We start from the raw sequence: 21002 nt of genomic DNA on the forward strand, positions 1-21002 counted from the left end.
TAAAAGTCAAACTGCCTGTTTTGATGTCAACTGCAGTGTTCCACCAGTCTGCTTCTTAAAAGTCTATTTGAGGCTTCAGTTGGGTCAGTTTCATAGAACTTGCACGTATTTTTTTTTTTTTTTTTTTAAAGCATAGAAATCTTACTATTAAAGAAGTAATGACAGCTTGTGGGACATTGACATTGGAGTTAAAAATCCATGCTTGTCACAGAGCTGCCTCTAAAATGTGACTGCAGCCTCTTGCTGGCAACGTTTGCAGCAGTGTTGCTGTGTCAGCTGTGCTGTCCTTGAGTCGTGTTCAGGCTCAGCCTAGGGCACCTTGGCAACTCTTTAGTTCCCTTTAAACCCAAGGGACCAAAGCCAGAGGAACACTGGCTGTCTGGAAACCGCTGAGGTGCCTGCACACAGAAAAACCATAGTTGCAGCAATGTAATCACCTCCCAAGTGTTCACTGCTCACTTTAATGTTGTTTTTAAAACTAGCTGTGGAACGAGTAGTGCTCCTGCAGAGGTTATTGCTGTCTTGTGACCAAGCAGGAACACAGGAACCCAATGCTGCAGTTTCATTTGGATTGAGCCAAGCTAATAGCCTGCTGCAGCCAGAGAGGAGAGTACACAGTGCTTGGATTCAAATAATAAGAATGGCAGAAAATTACCCTTGTATTCAGAAACTCACTAAAATTAATTAGTTGAATTGCATTATCATGGAATGGGATGAGCATGAGAGTAATGGGAGAGGAATGAGGGGATGAGCACACCTCTCTTCAAGCTGCTACTTCCACTGTTAGGTGAAACTTCATCTTTTGCCTCAGACTGAAGGACCTGAATCTTTTTAGGCCCTTGTGACTGAGCTCAGCTTTGGATTAGGATACTGTCATGGTTTCACCCCAGCCAGCAACCAACCGCCACATGGCATCACCAGGAAGGTAATCCAGGACGCTCTAAGGAAGTCAGAGGGGCTGCAGCAAGCCTGTCTTCAGAAGTTACTTTCTCACTGATGCATGTTTTTAATGACTTTGGAACTCTCAAACCCGCATTTGTTACTAAAACCTCATTTGTCTTCCCAGGAAAAAGCCTCAACGTCACAAACCAGTGTTCAAAGCTCTGAAGGGGAAATAGGATCACAGAACCAAGCCCATAGATCACACTGCCAGTGATGTGCGGATTCCTCCGTGCAGCCATGTGTGTGTTTCACACTTTGACTACCCTCAGTTTAAAGGCACCAATTGTCAATACATGAGTTCCTTCTGAGGCCAGTATTCTTTCCTTGTGGGCACAGGGGTTGGACAGAGGGCTCTCACTGTCTTTTCTTCTCTCAGCTGGGCGTGGGGGTTTGTGTGTTAATTGTTCAGACTGAATGTACAGCTGGGTGGGAATAAACTTCACTAGCACAAGCCACAGTCCTGAAAGAGGTGCAGTTGTTGCCGTTAAACTGGAATCATTCTAGTGCAGTGAGCTGAAGTTGAGTGCAGTGCTCTCTTGTAGGCAGAATCCGCAATCTTTGAGTTTGTAGGCCTACAGAGTTAGATTCAAAAAACCAGAGGTGATAAATAGGCTTATTCTGCAAAGTTTAGGCAAGCCCAGAACAGATCCATTAAAATGACACTTTTAAAATCGAAGCGTTAGATGTCACAAACGGCTTCTGTGCACGTGATGATGTTTGTGACTGAAAACCCCCCCATTCACCTCAAAACATTTAAGGATGGCCTCCTCCTGAAAGTCACACAGGGAGCAGAAATAGGTAGGATCTCATCTCCTTTCACTCACAGCCAGGTGGTATTAGCACTTTCCCAACAGTAGGAACCAGGGGACTGTCCAAGCTGCCCGGCGCAAGAATAAGCTTAGCACCGTGTCACTGTCACTCAGTCTTTACTCAAACTTTGAATACAGGAGTTGTTCATCACTTTAGACTGCTTGGTTCTGCTCCCTGCTCTTATGCACGTTGCACTTAAGAGCAAAAATATACAATCATTCCGTACTACAATGATTTCCAAGTCTGCACAGTGGTCTTGTGCAAAACTGCTGCATTGCCATACCCATGGGCTGCAAGCCACACTTCATTCCAGGAGGGTTCTCCAGCAAAGCAGATCCTGGCTCATCATCCGTCAATGTCAAATAGAGTGCGCTGCTCCTGTTTCCCGAAGGACCGTGCCATGAAAATCCCTGGTACTAATGCCCTCTGCCTTCCCCCTCACAAACCCACCCACAGATGTTCTGGAGTAGGAGAGCTGCTGCCTTCAATATCCTAACTTGTAACCACCTGGATTCAGAGGTAAGATTTTTCATTGCACACATTAAATTATACCCAAAACTAGACAACTGAGCCGACACTGAGTTTTGTTATTCTGAAAATAAGAAATAAAGGTGAACTCAGGAAAAATGATGTATCTGTGACACTCATGTTCGTGTTTCTAGTGAACTTTGTGAGTGTGTGGTACTCTTTACTACTCATGCCATGATTTTTATTTATTTACTGTTCACTTGTTTCAACATGCAGAAGGCAAAATAAGACGTACAGAATTTGCTCAAAAAGCACTGTAGGCTTGCCTGGCAGGTTTATGTTATAGCTGGATTATTTGAACAAAGGATGCAGTAATTGATTTAATGCATAAAAACTGCTGACCTCCACTGGAAGTGAGAGACAACTGCTTTTAAGCAATTTTCTTGTGCTGAACACGGTAATAACCAGTATAGTGTGGTGTTGCACTCAGGAAGGACTTTTTGAAGTCTGTGCAACAGATTGCCTTCTCAGAGCCAGTCAGTTACATTGCTGGAGAAGTAGTTCTGCTACAACCAGCCCTGCCACCTGCAGCTCCTAATACATTCTTCACATGGGGGTCTGATAAGCCTCTCTGTGAGCTGCAGAATGCTGGGTTTCACAGGTGTGAATTCCAGGAGTGGGATCTGACTGAGGTTGTGCCTTGCCTTTCAGTTATTCCCCCCACCAAGATGCTGGTGACATACCTTGCCAGCATCAGGACACCTGCAGTCAAGGTCCAAAGAGGTTCTGGCTCCGTTACAAATGGTATTATTTCACATTAATTTAATGAAAACTAAATCCTATTCCCCAGACTGCAAGTGTCACTCCACCTTTCTCATACAGACAGTTCTGAGAGCCGGGTTATAAAAGACACAGAGCTTTTTTACTTTTACAGACTAAATATATTGACACCTTTTGTACAAATAAAAGCAAATTATAGTATTACATTAATTTAACAAACTCTAATACAAAACCGGCGTATTTCATAAAATGCAATTTTTAAATCAAAGCTCTACAGAAACATACAACTCCCCTATAAAGATGTCCAGTCCGCTGAGCACTGTTTGCTCAAAATATAGTTATGAAATTAAATACACTCATAAGTGTATTACACTAAATTATACATTTGGATAAACATGACTGAAATCAGAGATGAAGAAAATCTACTTACTACCAGAAGGGGCTGTACAGCTCAAGTGAGAAGCAGCCACCAGCTAAGCTCAACCCAGCCTGCAGGGGCAGCTCTGCTTTGCTGAGGGCTGACCACATCTCTCAAACATGCAGCTGCCTCGGCAACACTTCAGTGGCACCATCAGTAACCTCAAAGAGAAAATAACTGTTGGCAGTAAGAAATGAAGTCACAAGCCACACCCAGATCACGGGCAGTGTCTTGCCTACACCACTTACAAACAAAACTTTCTTTAATAAAACTGATTTATCAAATGTTCAAAACAAATTTTTGACTATTGCTCTACTTCATCAAGTCTACTCCTTTTGGGTTGTTAAATATTATGAAATGACAGAACTAGCTGAATTAAAGGTATACAAAAATCATTATCTATCAAACATCCACTTTATACATAAACATTTCTGAAACAGATTTACAGTATACAGTTAGTTTACAGCTTAAGCAACAGTTCCAATGTCATTTCTGTAAAACTGAAAGCAGCCAAAAGGTCTAAGGTTTTTGTGAAAAGGTTCTTGGTCAACATTCAAATTTTACCTTTCTCACCTCACACTGCTCTCACCCATGTCATCAGAACAACATTGCTGGGTTCGTTTCACAAACCATACATTATTCCATCTTACCGTACGCTGCCAAACCAGTTAATGTGCAAGAAAAGCTCATTAACTCCAGTGTGGTTTTAAATACAACGTATCTACATTTTTCCCAGGAATGCTCTCGCTTCCTGAGCTAGACATAATACCTTAAAACAGGTTTAGACGCAGATCTGAGACCCCATAAGCAAACTACATTAAAATGCATAGAGGGTGGAAAAAAACCCACATCACTTTTGGTAGCTCACACTACTGGTTAAAGCTCTAAATACATTTTAGATGGATCTAATAATCTGTTGAACAAGGTGGTAAAGTTACTACTTCAGTTATCTAAACTTACTGTTGTGTATTGCTCTTGCCTTGATGACTTAATAGAATGTGTGTATTTCACAGGCTACTAAACACTTCTTATAATCGTCATCTTGTCACCGAGGTGACTGGATTCAGAAATGCTACAGTCTGCAACAAAAGCACGCAATTTTGGTGGGGTTTTGTTTGGCTTTTTAAGATCAAATATGATTGTGTCCAATACTACTAATCTAAATCAAAGAAAAGCAGTATATTAAAACTGATATTTTGCAAGTACATTTCAATATTTTAAATAATTTTTATTCCCAAAAATGTTTGAGGTCACTTAATGACAAAGAATAAATCTAAAACAGAAATCTGCATTTTGTTTGGATGAAAACAGGTTTTGGAGCTGTGAACTCTACTTTTGGTTCTTAAGTTCCAAAACAATTTTTGAAAAATTAACTTTCTAATCAAACCATTAACTTGCAGCAGAATCTATATTATTAAGTAAGCTTATACAGGAAGTTGCAATATGGTAAGCTTGGGTTTAAGGTGCTACTCCATTCGCCCTGAAGTCTTTTAAGGACTTTACCAAGTGGGCATCATGTCTGGGAACCAGACTCTACCGAGATGTTTTGAAACTTCCCAGTGAATCTGCTCTAAGCTGTACTTCTGATCAGGAATCAAAACTTCCTCCATAATCGAGAGCTGAGAGAGGCGACCGCCACACATCTTCACAAACTCAACGAAGGCACTGCAAGAGACTTCACATTCTCCGAGGCCCACGGCCGACAGGTACTTGCACCGCTCCGCGATGCAGATCAGCTCCTCGTCCAGCGGCCGTAATCCATTGGCACACACCACCAGTTCAACCAGCCGTGGGCACGTCATCCCCACGCGGCCGAGCACGTCCTTGCTGACCGACCTTCCGAAGTAAAGGTGAGTGACGGGTATCTCGTAACGAAAGAACGGGTCAAACTCCTCCTCATACAAGAAAAAGTACATGACTAAATTCACTTTAGGAGAATGCTTGATGAAAGCATCCCAGCTGCTCTTCTGAATCGTGTGGAACTGAGTCTGTCCAGGATTTTCGCTGACAACGTCGATGCGCAAGTGTTCTAACCTGACGTGTTTCTCAGAAGACAAAGCAAGCAGCAGCTCATCGCTCAGCAGGTGGTAGTTCAGCGCCAGCTCACGCAAGCCGTGGCACTGGTCAGCCACACAAAGGATACCTGCGAGAAGAGAACATTATGCAAGGGGTTACATGGATAAAGGCACTGATGACTGAACAAGAGACAGGAGCGGATTTGTTTATGTCTGTCAGGAGGGTGCTATGGGCACCTATTTCAAACATGCAACCGAAACCTTAAATCGAAACCAAATCATACTGGACAACCTGAACATTAATCTTTTTCACAAGCAGGATCTCGTGACTTCTTTGTACGTACGTGTAAGACAGACACACGCAATGTGACTACGTCTCTGTTTTGCTGGGAATCCTAAAGAAGTGAACAAATACATTAACAGAAGTGACAAATATATAAATAGCATATCCTGACTGTTCTGCCCTGTTGTAAGACCACATATACTCAACCTCATTTTTGTAAAAGGTCGTTACTCATGATAAAATTGTTTCCTCAGCCAGCTCTGGAAGAACTGCTGACTGCTCTGTGGCTGACAAAGCAACTGTGAATGAAATTTGTCCTCTGAAGAAAGCAAACGTAAAGCAAAAGTAAAATGAATGTTAGATTTTAATTTAATACAGAGGCGGCTGCTGCTGTTAGTATTTGTTTTTTCTAGGAAAGTATAAATGGTTAAATTTGGAAAAGCTACAGCAAAAAAGAGGCAAAACACTAGAAATTTAGAGCAGTAATTTCTAGAAGAGCAGTTTTCAGACTCTCTTTAATGATTCAATGTAATCTGCTGCTCACAGAAGACAAAAACATTGAAAAGAGGATCCAGGTCAGTCTAAGATTTCCAGTCATACTATTTGTAGATACAAGCAATGGTATTATACTGGTAACAGTACTGAAAAAAATAAAAAGCACTAAGAACAGCATACAGTTCTCTGCATTTCATGTGACCCAGAAAACTGCATGAAATGTGGGATACAGCCTTTCCATTAATAGAGGGGATGAGAACATAGCATTTAACATGGAACTGAAAAACCTGAACTCAATACACTATAGCTCTGAAGCAACAGGAGGAAATTCAGAAAACAGCAGTTATTGTAAGGTGCTGCTATTAAACTTCAGCCTATACTGAGCACAGAAACACTTTCTTTAGAAGAAATCACTGCAAAAACACTGCATAAATCAGAAGGGTTACTACAATCACTCTCTAAGGAAACTCAGACATGCTGCTCCAGAATACCTGGATCTGTTGAGATATAAAATATTTCAGGCAGTTTCAAGATCCATATACATTTCCTCATCTTGACAAAGCTTGTTGTCTTGGCTGCCAACCTTCCACAAATAGTCTTTGTTAACTTTAGGGGTACATTATGGACCAGTGCAAAGCAAAAAAGGAAGAGCTAGGGTTTAACTTACTGTGATTTTTATGGGTCTAGAACTGGATATGCAGAGTCTGTCAATTCCATTATGCATCCTACATACAGAGCTGACAATGAATACCATGTAGACAGCAACTGGAGGGCCTGCCAGGAGCCCACGTACTTCACAGAGCATCCCTAGGCACCGCATACACCTTTGTGTCACTGTGAGGTAAACGGCTCTGCTCTCTGATCTTACCGCACAGAGTTGCATCAAAACAATCCCTGACCCATGATGTCCCTGATGTCAGGCACACCTGACACCCACTTCTGCTTCCCAACTCCCACTCCAAGTGAAGCAGCCCTCCTACTGGCAATCTTTTTCCTTTATCCCTGCAGTAGTAGAGTCTCTTGCTCTACTTTTATTACTCTTTTCTGTCCTTCACTAAAAAAATTCTTCAGAACTGACCTAGTAATGAGCATTCTCCCCTCCTCCACTCTCAAGACTGTAAGTAATTAGTTTTGCAACTCACAGCCTTTTTGGTTCAATAAAGTTTTTCCACATTTACTGCAGCCTGCTAATTATAATATTCCCATTACCAAAAAAAAAAAAAAAAAAAAAAGAATCCAGGTCACATTTTCCTTCAAGAGTCTCATTTTTGCAGCGTGCCTGCTCTTGACACCAGCTATCCATGTACCAGCTTCTTTATTTTGTTCCACTTGGTGGGTTGTCCCTCCCTGGACACCAGGTGCCCTCCAAAGCTGTGCAATCACTCCTTTCCCCAGCTGGGCAGGGAAATGGGAATACAGTTAAAAACTCAAGAATGAAGATAAAGGTGACAGGGAGAGATCACTCACCAATTACCATCATGGGTAAAACAGACTCAACTTGAGGAAATCAATTTAGTATCAACTGAATCAGATTAGGGTCATGAGAAATAAAACTGCATCTTAACACACCTTCCTTTGACTCCTTTGCTCTTCCCAGGCTTAACCTCCTCATGATTTTCTCTATCTCATTCTCTCCCAGCAGCACAGGGGGACAGGAAATGGGGGCTATAGTCAGTCTGTCAGACATTGTCTCTGCCACTCCTTCCTCCTCAGGGAGAGACCCCTCACACTCTTTCCCGGCTCCAGCATGGAGCCCCTCACATGGGAGCAGTCCCCCACACACTTCTCCAGCTAGAGTCCTTCTCAGACTGCAGTTCTTCACAAACTGCTCCAGCATGGGTCTCTTCCATGCAGTCCTTCAGGAACAAACTTGTGCTCTCCACATGGTCAATTCCTGCCATCAAACCTGCTCCAGCAGAGGCTCCTCTCTCTTCCAGCATGGGCTTCCCACAGGCTCACAGCCTCCTTCAGGCATCCACCTGTTCCAACATGAGGTCCTCCACGGGCTGCAGGTGGATCTCTGCACAGCTGCAGGGGAATCTCAGTTCTGGTACCCAGATCAGCTCCTCCCCCTCCTTCTTCACTGACCCAGGTGTCTTCAGAGTTGTTTCTCTCATATATTCTCACTCCTATTGCTGAAGCTGCAATTGCTCGCCTGCAATACATTTTCCCCCTTCTTAAACAGGTTATCCCAGAGGCATTACCTCTGTCAGTGATGGGCTTGGCCTTGGCTCTGTTGGATGTGGGGAAGGTTCTGGCAGTTTTCACAGAAGGCACTCCTGTAGCCCCCTCACTGCTCCATAAAACAGTGCCACACAAACCCAGTGCATCCACTTGGTTCTCCATCTCAAGGCACATTCACACCTGAATTAAGCAATTAAACTCTCCTGCTGTTTGCTTAGCACTCCCTGGTTTTGTTACTAAAGCATCTTACCCCGATCTATTCATCTCCACTCCATGAAGGACAATAGTAGCTGTGTTCCTTAAACACGCACGGCCATTTCTTACCCATTGTTCCTTCAATTTAAAACCCTGCAAGATACATCAATCAGAACACACCCATGTCACCTCCCACATTATCAAGTGTATGATGTTCCAATGAAGCCTTCTAGCAAGGATTATCCACAAACCAGCAAAGTCTGCTAGTGCTGACACGTTACTGTTCGACCCAAGTCCAAGGAAAAGACTCTCTCTGCCTAGTGACAAATTACTGCTTTTTCCTCTTGACAGACACATCACGCCTCTTGCACTTCTCAGACACAAGGATTCTCAAAAAACAATTTTAAGTTGCAAAAGCCAGTCCCTCAAGCCAATTTAAACAACCCCCATCTATAATTAGAAAGCTTTGGAGGAGGCAATATTGCAGTTAAATCAGTGAACACTTTGCTGGACCAGGCTGCTACAAAACATCAGTCCTGCATTTTCAGGACTTCTTTATACAAAACCAAGCACAAGGTTTTTGTCTGAGAGTTACACTGGCAAAAGGTATTAAATTTGTTTTGTTTGTTATCACTACAATAACATGCCCTCTGCAACAGTACTGCTTTCCCCTTTCAGGAATCCTGCTGGTGAATTTGACAGATAATACATCTAGCATTTACAGTTGCAATGTATTTGCATGGAGACAGTTATGATTTCTAGTTTCTACTCATCCTCAGAAGAGGAATCATACTAAGTTGCCAGCATTTCATTTACAATTCCTCTTCCCTTTCTCAGTGGAAAACTCTAAGTGTTAAGCTGATGGGCTGTGAATAAGTCTTAAACCTGCTGTGTGTTACAGAAGTCTACCACAAATGTTAATTCTATGAACTTCAACAATCTTGACTGATCTCATGCTGATATGAGCTGGCTTCACTCTTGTTACACTCTCACACACTTACGAGTGTTAGAGAATTACATTTGGTGACAGTAGAAGTTTTGCACAGCTCAGTCTCACCTCCCGTTTTTGATTGCTGTCTCCAGCAATGACTTTATTCCGAAATTACTAAACCAGCATCTTCCTAATGCATGGCAGAGTCAAAACCCACACATATCAAAGTACAGAAAAGAAACTTGTATTCCAAAAAATTGTACTTGGAACTAATTAACTGTATTGGAATACTTTGTCATTGCACAAATAATGCACAATCAATCTGATATACTCTCATTTACTTCCACATGAGGTTAACTACTTTCCCACAACAGCCATGCACTATTTTATAATTAGCCCAGTGGTTACTGTGAAGTGGTAGGATAGATGGATTGACCACCATCTGAAAGTACTTTAGTCAGGGACAGTTGCTAGTAATACCATACTCATCTTCCCCCTTATCCCATGCCTATTTTTTCAGAGATGTACTGGTTTCTGACAAAATTTAATGCACGCATTAAAAAATCCCAACCGACCAACCAAAAAATCCCAAACAGGCTAACCCCAAAACCACAGTAGCTTACCAGCTGGAGAAACATGAGGACAGCTGCTCATTTTCAGCAGTTTGAGCGTGTCGCTGTTGTTAGCCACCAGAACCTTGAGAGATGGATCATCTACTGGTGTGTCATCAATCTTAAGTGAAGAGAGGGATTTGGAGTTCACAAACACCACTGTCAGTGCAGAAATAAAGTGAGACTGGGGGGAACAAAAAAAAGTTTAAATGAAAGAGTAGTCTTGGAAGTTAAAATCTCAATGGTTTTACACTGTACACAGAAGTCCTAGTTTTTTTACTTCTTGACAGCATTTGTTGAAAAAGCACTCTTTTGATATTGCATAATTTAAATAATAATACTAAACCTGACTTTTTTTAGTAGAGGAAGTGTAGTAATTTTTTGCTATCCATTTTTGAATTGGGCAAATCAGAATGTGTAACATTAGGTGTTAATTAAGAACCTGACCCTGGGCAATCCACTGCACAAATTTAAATCTACAGAAAGACCACGAGCAAAGGGAAAGAAGCCCTAGAAGCCCTAAATCTGAGGGGTTTTTATATCCTTTGAACAGAGGAGGCAAGACACACTCTAAAAGCATCTTCTAGAAGAGGAATTCCCTCATGGCAAGTTCTGCTGTATTGGTGAGATGCAAACATAGTCAGGAGTGTTTGTATCCAAAGCCAAATGACTGTACTGCCTGCCCACCACCATATGAGAGCATTTAGGGCTTGGACAGATTTCTTGGAAAGCTAACTGGAATAGTCCGAACAGACCAAGGAGCAGGAAATCAATTAATTACTGAATAAGCAGCATAGATAAGACAGGACATGTGATCAACATTTTTGCATAACGACTGCAACTTATCATTAAAGACAGAGCACTGAAAACCTGAACTTGAGAAATACAGAGTAAGAAGCAGACACAGCAGAGATTGTAGAATCCACTGGTGGTATGAAGTGAATAATTAGTTCATCTTCATGATTTCTTACAAGACTGACCAAATAGAAGACTCTTCTCCATGTGCTACATTAAGTACCTTTAAAAAAATCACCCACTCCGAGCCTCAGGCACATATCCTAAATAAAGTTATATGAGAGAAGGCCTGGCAAGAATATTTGTCATTCTTAGGTGATATATTTGTGATTTTTCATAAAACTGCACAATTAGATTTAGTATAGGACTTACTGATTTCACCTATACACAAACTTTCAATGTCAGTTCATGCAAATGGAAACAGGAAATTCAACTCAGAATCTTCATGCACATTGGCTTTAGGGACCACTGCTGACAGTATGCTGCTTCTATATGTTATGTACAGAAGAAAGATGCTTTAATATTATTTCAACTCTGTATTATGAGAGTGTTGGTACTGTGTTTTTCTTCTGTGTTTAGAAAAATAGGCTGTTAAATGGAAAGGCAAAGAAAGTTAACTGCCCTTATAAAAAAAGGTAACTTGAACCTTCCAGTTTGAAGAACTAATGGGAAACAAGCAATATTGCAAGATGTAAAAGCTGGTCTTTTCAGTATTGCCACATCTGTAGTCTGTAGTATGATTCTTCAAAAGATTCTGCTCACCTAGAATGGACTTAGTGAAAAGACAGGCAACACAACTCTAAATACGAGTTACAGATACCCGCCACATGTCAGGTCACTTGACAACAAAAGAGCACCGATTAATATAATGCCAAGTACTTCAAACTTCCTATACAGTCTGATAAAACCAAAATCCCCCACCACCCCCCAAGAAATTCCAAAGCCACAGCAAAGTATTGACTATTTTCCAAATTAATTCATCTTTGGCTGCTTTTCATCAAATGGACCTGTTACTAACAGCTTAGCACAAGAATTCAGTCATGGCCAAATTCAATTCTTTAGTTTCACTAACTGTCCCTTATACCAGTGACAAAACTACTGAGGTTGTAAACACCATAAGGCAAATTATTCTTAAGAGATAATTTTGGCTTATTTTCAATCTATTTTTTAAAGGCCAAATGTGAACTTACTGAGAACAAAAAAAGGAAGCCTGTGCTTTATAAGCCTTGAAGCTGAATAAGAACATAGCATGAACAATTACAAGTCATTACTCAGCAAGATAGAGATGACTCTAATATATCTCTCCAGTGAAAATGAAGAGAGCTAAAGCAGCATTCAGATTAATAAAGAAAATAATAAGAAAGAGCTGAAAGGACAAAGTATTTTTAACACACTATTGTTTTCACTACATTCAGGTTTTCTTAGCACACCTCAAAGAACATCAGCAAAAGGAAGAAAAACCTGGAGCAAAACTAGTTAAATATCTGAAAAGCATTTCTGAATACTATGAATTAAAAATACATATTCAAGAGAGATACATGATGTGGCAATGACCACTGCAAGGATAATAACTAATAACCCATCCGTAGGTCTCCTTTGCTGCAGCCTACTTCCTTTCCCGAGGCTGCCTCTAGTTCTTCCTTGTCCTTACTGCCATCACCAGCCATGACATCACTGAGATCTAGCTAATAGTCTGTATCTGGCCCTCCACAACCACTCCCCTGCTCCTTAGCAATAATACATGTCCACCTCACTAGCAGGAATGCTTCTCTAGAAGCACATGTAAGAGACTTGTTGTCTTCCAGATTAAATGCCTTCCAACAAGATCTGATTTTTGGTAAACTTGCAAGGTAAAAATCTTGACTGAAAATTTCAGAAATACAATGCACTTCACCAAGGATGCTGATGCTTCACTGCATGACATGAAGTCCTGCAAATTATGGTCCTATTTCTTTCTGAAGAGATTCTGTAAGCCCTATGGCAAGTCCACATGGATAAAACTCTACCACTCATTTGACTGTAATCGTCTCCTAAACAAACCCCCCAACATAATTAAATAGACCTGAAGTGTCTAGCCTCTTCAATTGCACCATGCTACTCAGCACTACACTGAGGTCAACAGACAGGAAAGAAGCTTTCCATTGAAAGAACCAGGTCATGTCTACTTTCTCACATGATTCAGAGACTGAATGGAACTTCCCTGTACATATCAGCTCCTCCCTTTATTAGAGACTAGACCACTAATAAACTTTTCTTTATCAAAGATTCATATTCTGACAATAGAACTTTATGAAAAGTTACAGAAGTACTGTTTGAAACACTACAATACTTTGCAATAGAAAATATACATAATAAAATACCTTTGGTAAATCCATGAAGCTTGGCCGGGCAGTTGAAATTAGCCCAAGTGTTTTCAGAGAGCAATTCACAAGCTGTGATAAAATATCACAAGCTGCTTCTGCAGATTCCTTGCTACTGTCCACCTTAAAACAAAATGAATTTTTTGTTCAGAAAGCACTGCAAATGCACTCTTTAACTTTTTCACTTTACCTTCTGAAATGTGGTGTCAAAAAAATCCCTCATTGTGAATCCATCAATGTTATTCTTTATTCCCACAAAAAGTATGAACCAAAAATCCAAGACTATTTGCTATAAATTTACTACTCCTCTAAACTCTTTGGTAAAATATAGCATGGCAAGGGGTCAGCTAAACAGTTTGCTCCAAGATACTCATTCTACATCAAGTAACAATCAAGTGAAGGGTCCAGAGCCTATTCCAATTTCTCTTTACATTCCTCCTTATCAATTTGCAAGAATTCTATAAATCCTTTAGTATGTGCAAAATCCACTTCTTTTTGCAGTGGCTCAGTTATTAAAACTGAGCTGCTGGAGAGTTAAGTGCATTATCATATGAACCTGTATGACCGGCTCTACACTGTTAAAACCACAACAGATGCAATGGATAATCTAAACAAACCAAACCAAGCAAACCCCAAAACCTTCATTAGTCAGCGTGCTACCCAACCAACTCACTCAGTGTCTGTTCAGTGGACTTCCCCTGACACTCAGATGTGCTTTCTGAATAACGCCTTAGGTACAGCAGCCGTGACAGCTTTGCAAACCTACAGAACAGTGTAAAGCTTGATCACAGGATCAGATTTAACTCCATCATAAACCATGTGTCTTGGTTTGCAATATGTAACCAAAAATGTGTATTCTATTTTCCATCTGTTGAAACTGGTTAGGGAGACGTTCATCTCTTGTAACCCATTCCTCATAACTCTGGGTGGCAGGGGGTGGGTGCCTTCTGTCAATGGGGCAGCTGTTAAAACCAGGTGGGGCAATGTCCCTTATCTCTTCCACAGCCATCCTCCCTCCAGAGGGGTATCTTCTGTTAATGGGCCATTAAGGCTCACCACATGACTGATACAATTACATCATCCCATTGTGAGATGCTCCACCCAGTGGGAGGAGCCAACCATTCCTACCTGCACAAAAGCAGAGATTCAGGCCACCAGGGCAGCCTGTTTCCACTGAATTCCCAGAGGAAAGACCAGACCCATCTTGCCACTACTGGACCCTAGTCCAGGATGGTCTCTACTCCAACAGAACCACATCTGTTACTCCAGGAGGATTTATCTGGACTGCTTCCAACACCCTGACCAACAAGGTATCAGGTCATACCCCTGACTCAGTCAGTTTCTAGGATTTTTAGGATTTTTGTTTGTTTGCTTGCCCTTTTTTTTTTTTTTTACTACTACATTTGTACTTTTAATATTCCAAGTAAAAAAAACTGTTATTCCTATTCCCTACCTTTGCCTGAAAGACCCTAATTGCAAAATTATAATAACTCGGAGGGAGGAGGTTTACATTCTCCATTCCAAGGAGAGGTCCAGCTTTCCCTAGCAAATACCTGTCTTTACAAACCAAGACACCATGCTACCTTGGCAGCAATAGATTAAGTCCAATGAATGTTCATTTTCTCCTCAAACACAAGCTGAATAAACTCAACTTTCAACTATTTCATCTTTCTCTGCCTACAGAAAGCACCCTTCTTGTTTTCAGCTTTTACAGAGAAATGGTGAGTGTTACACTCACTTCCTTGTGTATTCTGCAGCACTGAGGACAACTGAAGTGACACATGAAAGAAATTATGGATCACCCTTTGAGCAAATGGCACCCAAAATTCTTTGGGTGCAAAGCAACATAGACAGGAAACAAGACAGTGGGAGGTCACTCCACTACAGCCCTAGATTTTCTTTATTTGGATGCTAATAAAAGTCCTACAAACCTTGTGGTAACAGTCTGTATCTGGCATTGCAAGCAAGCAGTAGCAATACATGTGATCAAGCAGAGGTGACTCAGCTATTCACATGCTGCTGATTCCAGCATTAGAACTGCCTGATCTCAGAAACAAGTATGTTGAACTTGCTGCACAACACATTTCCTTTCCAAATTTCTCTCATAGCTGATGCAGCCATGAGATTCACAGCACTCTTCCAAAACATGCTGGTATGTAAGCCCACGTTAAAGGTTTTCATCTGCTGAAAATAATTCCACAGTGTGAACAGAACCAATTCTCATCAAATGCTATTTCTCAGCCAGGCACAATCAGTACATGCACTATCCTATGCAGATGCCATGTTCTTTTTCATTCCCCTGAAATGCAGTTGTGCTGAGTACAAACAATCCCATACAATTTAATATTAAAACTGCTAGCTGATGACCAGTAGTACTGAAGTCACTCTGTGCATTAGATGTTTCCAAACCATGAATATCAAAGCGAAGTACCTACAGGATGTGAAATGGGGAAATGCTCAACTTACGAATCCTGACTGAACTTAATTCTGAAGCAGCAACCTACACATGCATTTCTTCCATATCAGAACTATTTCATCCATTTCATGAAGCAGAATTTTAAGCAGCTTAACTGCTACAAAAAAAATGAAATACCAAAGAAGCCAAAACCAATAAAAACCCCACCAAAAAAAGGATAAACACACAAAAACAAACAAAAAACCCCCAAACCAACCACACCACCAACCAAAAAAAATTCTCATCAACAGCAATAAGACACTGAAAAGGTTATGTTCAGTACTGTTATTCCACGTTTTAGTCCTGAAAATATAGCCGAACAGATTAATTGGGAGGTAACCTCCACGTTTACATGTCCATTTAGAGAAACCATTTCTTCTGTACATTAAGCCTGAAAATAAGGCCACTTACCACACTGAGAGCTGCCCTATTCCTTTTAGAATAAAAGTTACTTTTAAAAAGCCTATCAAATACACTACCTTGAAGCTAACATATTGCAGGTGATTGGAATGTCTCTTTATTATTTGCTTGATTAATTCAGGGTGTGTAGTTGTCAGGTTCGATGTGGCTGGTTGATTCAGTTCAAATTCAAAGCACCTCCAGAGATCAGGCATATGAAACACTTGGTTCCAGCTCCTGCAGACCTGGGATGCATGAGCACGATCCAGAAGTGGCAAGTACTGGAACACCTGCAGGATAATGTCTTGGAGCAGGTTTGCCCAGTCAGGACTCTGCACAACTGTGGCTTTCTTCTCTACAACCTTGTGTCTCTTGGATTCCTTCTCAGTTGTGTCTTCAGATGAACTGCTGCTGGCCTCATTAGTTTTCCTTCCTCGTTTCATTCTATAGAAGTAATAAAAAATATAAAATCTATTTATCTTGTAAATATAAAAGAGCTGAGAACAGTATTAATAGAAAACCGTGGAGGCAAAAAAGGGTATTTTATGCAACAACACCTTGGCAGGGTTTTTCTCCTGCCACATATAAAGGAAAAAAACCCAAGTAACAAACCAAAATGGCAGTCCAGAAATAACATTATCATCTAAACTGATATCTTCAGTATTACTTCTTTAATCATTAACAGTGCCAACCCATTTATAACAGTCACTCTCCTTTCAGTGTTTCATTTGTGTGTTTGAGAACACTTTGAACCTAATTTGTTTTACAGTGTTGTTGATTATTACTCTACTGTTCTACTACTGGAAGGATAATCTTCTAAACAATTTTTTGAACACTGACATAAATATTGCTGCTCCAGGAACAGTACTTGAAACTGTAGAGATAAAAATCAGGCAAGGAAGTAAATAGTTATTGTATGTATGCTTGCAGGCACTGCATACTGCAGATGTTGTATCAGATCAAATAATTTTTTTTTCCTCAGAGAGCAAGAATACTTTCTTTTTAGATTTATTTATTTAAAATATATTACTTTAATAGGTATCTATTTTAAATCGGTATCCTTAAAAAATATATTTCGTCAAGACCATTGGTGTGCTTTCATCTTTCCAACTAGTAAACAGGGATTACAGAAGATTTCCAGTAACAGTCTGGAAGTTTCAACCCACAAAAAAAAATTTAGAGAAGGGCCATAAAAATTTCTTCAAAACTGTATTAAATTTAGCATGCCTAAGGTAAAAGATTGTAGCATATTCTTTTTCCATAATGGCATCACTTAAACAACTTCCACCTTATATTACATTTTTAGAGGGAAAAAATCCCCTTACCACTTCATATATCTGAAATAAATCTATGGCTCACAAGGTTTTAATCCAAATGTGTTCTTTTGGACATGCCATCTTACAGCTGAACTTGGCATGTGCTCATTTATTTTTAAAAGCCTCAGTGTGATATGCATCATGTCCTAAAGGGCTCTGCTACCTCATACTCAACTACAATGTGCCCAATTCCAGTCTCTAAAGAGCTCAGAGAATCCAGGGGTGGGACACATAAAGCACTCCCAGCCTCCCTGATTTCTAGAAGATAAACAAAGACTACACAGCAAAATCATCCTGGTTTAACATTCAAGTACAATTACACATCTAGGATTATAATATGCCCAGTCCTTCTGGGATCGGAAAAGTTAAGTTTCCCTGCTATGTACTGTGACTAAGTTTGGAAGGACTCCTTAAAACAAAATGACAGCTAAAAATTATACTGTTCATAATCCAATGCATCACAGATTATTTTCTCAAAGCTAGCACCTCCCTACCTATCTTTAAAAGGCTTTAATCCTAGCTACTCACATGACAGAAGCAAGCTATCACTTAAGGTCTCTAAAGCCACTCATAAGATGATGCAGACAAACCTGAACATATGGTTACGAAAGACTGATGAAGAAAATTTGTCTTGAATTTTTTCAACTCCTGATTTTACTCCCAGCACACTTGGAGGCAAGCAGAGGATGAAAACAGTATTGGACAAAAATCTCTACTTGCTTCCTGAGAACTATTTTCCATGATTCAGTTCCTTTCTCTGGGACTATGCAGAACACAATTCCTGTGCTGGAACAAGCTTTCTGCCAGAGACAGAGTTCTGTTGCTGAACCACTTCACCAGTGAAAAAAAGCAAGTGACTCAGAACCATCTGCAAGTAACAAAAATATAAAGGAAGTGGATTTTGCAACTGTGAAACTGGAATTCAACTTAAAATTAATCAAGAATTAGTTGGCAAATCCACTGCAAGCTTGTCTTGTTTCTGTTAGAGATAATAACTCAGCATAGTACAAGAACAATATTTATAATAAACTAGTCAGAAATGCAACATTAGTTTAAGCTTTAAGCTAAAAAGATATTTCAAACAACTAGGTTACAACGAGCATTCACCACAGGCAAGCTATTAACTTGCCAAATTCAGGCTTGCCTGTTTGATGTCCAAGTCTTTCCAAAGCCAACTGTGAAAAGCTACACAAAGTACTGCTAGACTGAGCTCTCCAAGTCTTCCTTTACAGAAATCCTGTCTCATCTTTTGCTAGCAAGGTAGTAAACCTGCAAAAATGTTCCAGTTAGGAACTTTTTCCAGGTAGGCTACTTTGATCACTGCATTAAGGTAGGGTTTGGGGTTTTTTTCCCCTCTCTTTTTTAGTCTCCTTTTCAGAGAAGACCAGGAGAGAGCTGCCACTGACAAAACTGTATTCATTTTTCCTGTGGAAAAAAGGCCTCTGGGATGTGCTGATAGGAGGGACTAGGTCATTGACAGCTCTCGGTGCGCACCTGTGAGCTAACTGGGATGAGCTGTAAGTAGGTAATATATGCTGGTTACAGACCAAAACCCACTTATGGAAACTGTGGGATACTGTCCCACATTTTTATAAACAGCCAACTAAAAAGAAGAAAAAAAAAAAGACAACATAGCCATCACTAGAGGTATACTGATTATTATTTCTTCCTCCAAGAAAATAAGAAGTTACATGCTCTTAATGCCATGACTTAAAGCAAGGGATTGGGAAAAACCACATCTTTATGGACAACTTTTTTTTTTGTTACTGACATCTTGTAATTAAAAAGAGATTACGTATAACCTCTCAAAAATATCTCCTTGGCAAACTTTTTCCAAACAGGAACAAGTGCCTAAGCTCAAGATTAAAAAATATTATTTTAAGAACTGAGTGACTATTTTGTAATCTGATTTTTAACCTATTTATTAAACTAATTTTTGGTTTCTCATTTCAGAAATTAAAGTATCGTAATAGTTTGGGTTTTTTTTTTAATGTAACTGCTTTCAACCTCTTCACATGCCAACAATAAAACAAATACAAAATTTAAAGAATGCGTAGTTGCCTGCAGAAGTTTACAGAGCTATCTGAAAATATATTTATTTTTAAAAGGCCACTTCCTGGATATTTAACATAAGAACAGGCAAATGCAATTAGAAGTTCAGTTCACTTTGCTTTACACATCCAGTAATTTAAAGATCTGACCATTTGAAATCCAAGGCCAACTTTTTAACAAGGAGGACATAAATTCAAAATTCCAGGCTAGCAAATTACTGTATGAGTAAAACCTATTTTTCAAGGGATGATTGCTTATCACTTCTTAGCAACGCATGAACCATCGATCTCGCTTTTAACTCTCTCTGGCACACTCAGGACACACACCTATCACTGTTTTTCATACTGCTGCTATAACCAGCTTTGCTTCAGAAACAAAGACCTTGCAGAAAGGGAAAAAAAAAACCAAAACCACAACAATCAAACAAAAATACCCAACTCAGCCGGGGCAGAGATGGGTGAAAGCCGAGGTACCCGACGCCTTAAAATTTCTCCAAATAAATTTCTCCACCTTTCCTAAGGACTTGTTTCTGAACTCCGCACCTGGGCGCAACCCACGCTATCTTGTTTGCAATAGTCAACGTCCTAATCACACAGTTCAGTCACCGAGCAGGAGGACGAGGAGGAGGAGCAAAGCACGTGCTTCACATTGTTTTTATTGCCGAGTAAGGTGCAGCCAGAACGGCAGTTAAAAAAAAAAAAAAAAAAAAAAATACAACCAAAACCAAACAAAACAAACTGTGCAGAGCTGTTTGCACCCGACTGATAACGCCTTCCCAAGAGCCTGCCCAACCGAGCTTGCTGTGCCTCACCCCCGCACAAAGGCTGTTCTAGGAACACCAGGAATGCGCTAAAGGGGAGCACGGGCTGAACGAGGGGGCGACCCGGACACGAAGGCAACCACTCCCTGCCGCAAACAACCTGTTCCGCTGGACACAGCGAGGGTTTCACGATTTATTACCGCTGTCCCGGGAAGGCTGCGAGGCGGCGACCCCAAACACGACGGACTAGGATTTAAGGATCGCTCCCTACCCCCCCAGAGAAGGTTCCCCTCAGGGTCGTCTCCTTCCGGCCCAGCCCCGGCCCGAGGCGCGGGGCTCCGACAGCCCGGCAGGCCCCCAGCTCCGCCGCCGCCGCTGCTCGGAGCCCGCTCCTGGGGCCTAGGACCCTGCGGACGGTGCCGCTGCGCCGCCGCCCGCCCCTTCCCATCACCTGGCGGCTCCCTGCTGCGCTTCGCATTAACCGGGGCTCGGGCCGCGCTGGCGCCTCCGCTCCGGCCACATCAGCTCTCTCCGCCAAAGCCGACCCCAGCGCCGCCTCCTCCGTCCGGTCTCTCCCGTCCCGCCCGCGTCGCTGCTCCGCTCCTTCCCTGCCCCGCTCTCTGTTTACTTCCAGCGGCGGAAGCGACGCGGACCAGCCAAAATGGCGGCGGCGGGGAGGTGGCGGCCCCGCCCTCCCCTCAGCGCGCCCCGCCCGCGGCGCCTCGGAGCGAGG

At 41.3% G+C, this 21002-nt stretch overlaps 1 protein-coding gene across 3 annotated transcripts; it reads right to left on the minus strand.

Moving 5' to 3' along the window:
- Positions 1-3124: 3124 nt before the first annotated feature.
- FBXL3 (F-box and leucine rich repeat protein 3) lies at positions 3125-20947 on the minus strand. Of its 3 annotated transcripts, none has more exons than XM_040090408.2 (5): positions 20721-20946; positions 16222-16585; positions 13288-13410; positions 10145-10316; positions 3126-5561 (listed from the first exon to the last, which is right to left on the minus strand). In XM_040090408.2, exons 2-5 carry the CDS (start codon positions 16582-16584, stop codon positions 4918-4920), a joined length of 1302 nt encoding a protein of 433 aa, XP_039946342.1. In that variant the 5' UTR covers position 16585; positions 20721-20946; the 3' UTR covers positions 3126-4917. The 3 variants fall into 3 exon arrangements, with proteins under 3 accessions (XP_058280300.1, XP_039946342.1, XP_039946350.1); XM_040090416.2 differs by lacking the exon at positions 20721-20946 and adding an exon at positions 20541-20611; XM_058424317.1 differs by lacking the exon at positions 13288-13410 and having other exon boundaries at positions 3125-5561; positions 20721-20947.
- Between the last annotated feature and the right edge of the window lie 55 nt (positions 20948-21002).

The sequence above is a fragment of the Hirundo rustica genome, chromosome 2, assembly GCF_015227805.2.
Source record: "Hirundo rustica isolate bHirRus1 chromosome 2, bHirRus1.pri.v3, whole genome shotgun sequence".
Taxonomy (NCBI): domain Eukaryota; kingdom Metazoa; phylum Chordata; class Aves; order Passeriformes; family Hirundinidae; genus Hirundo; species Hirundo rustica.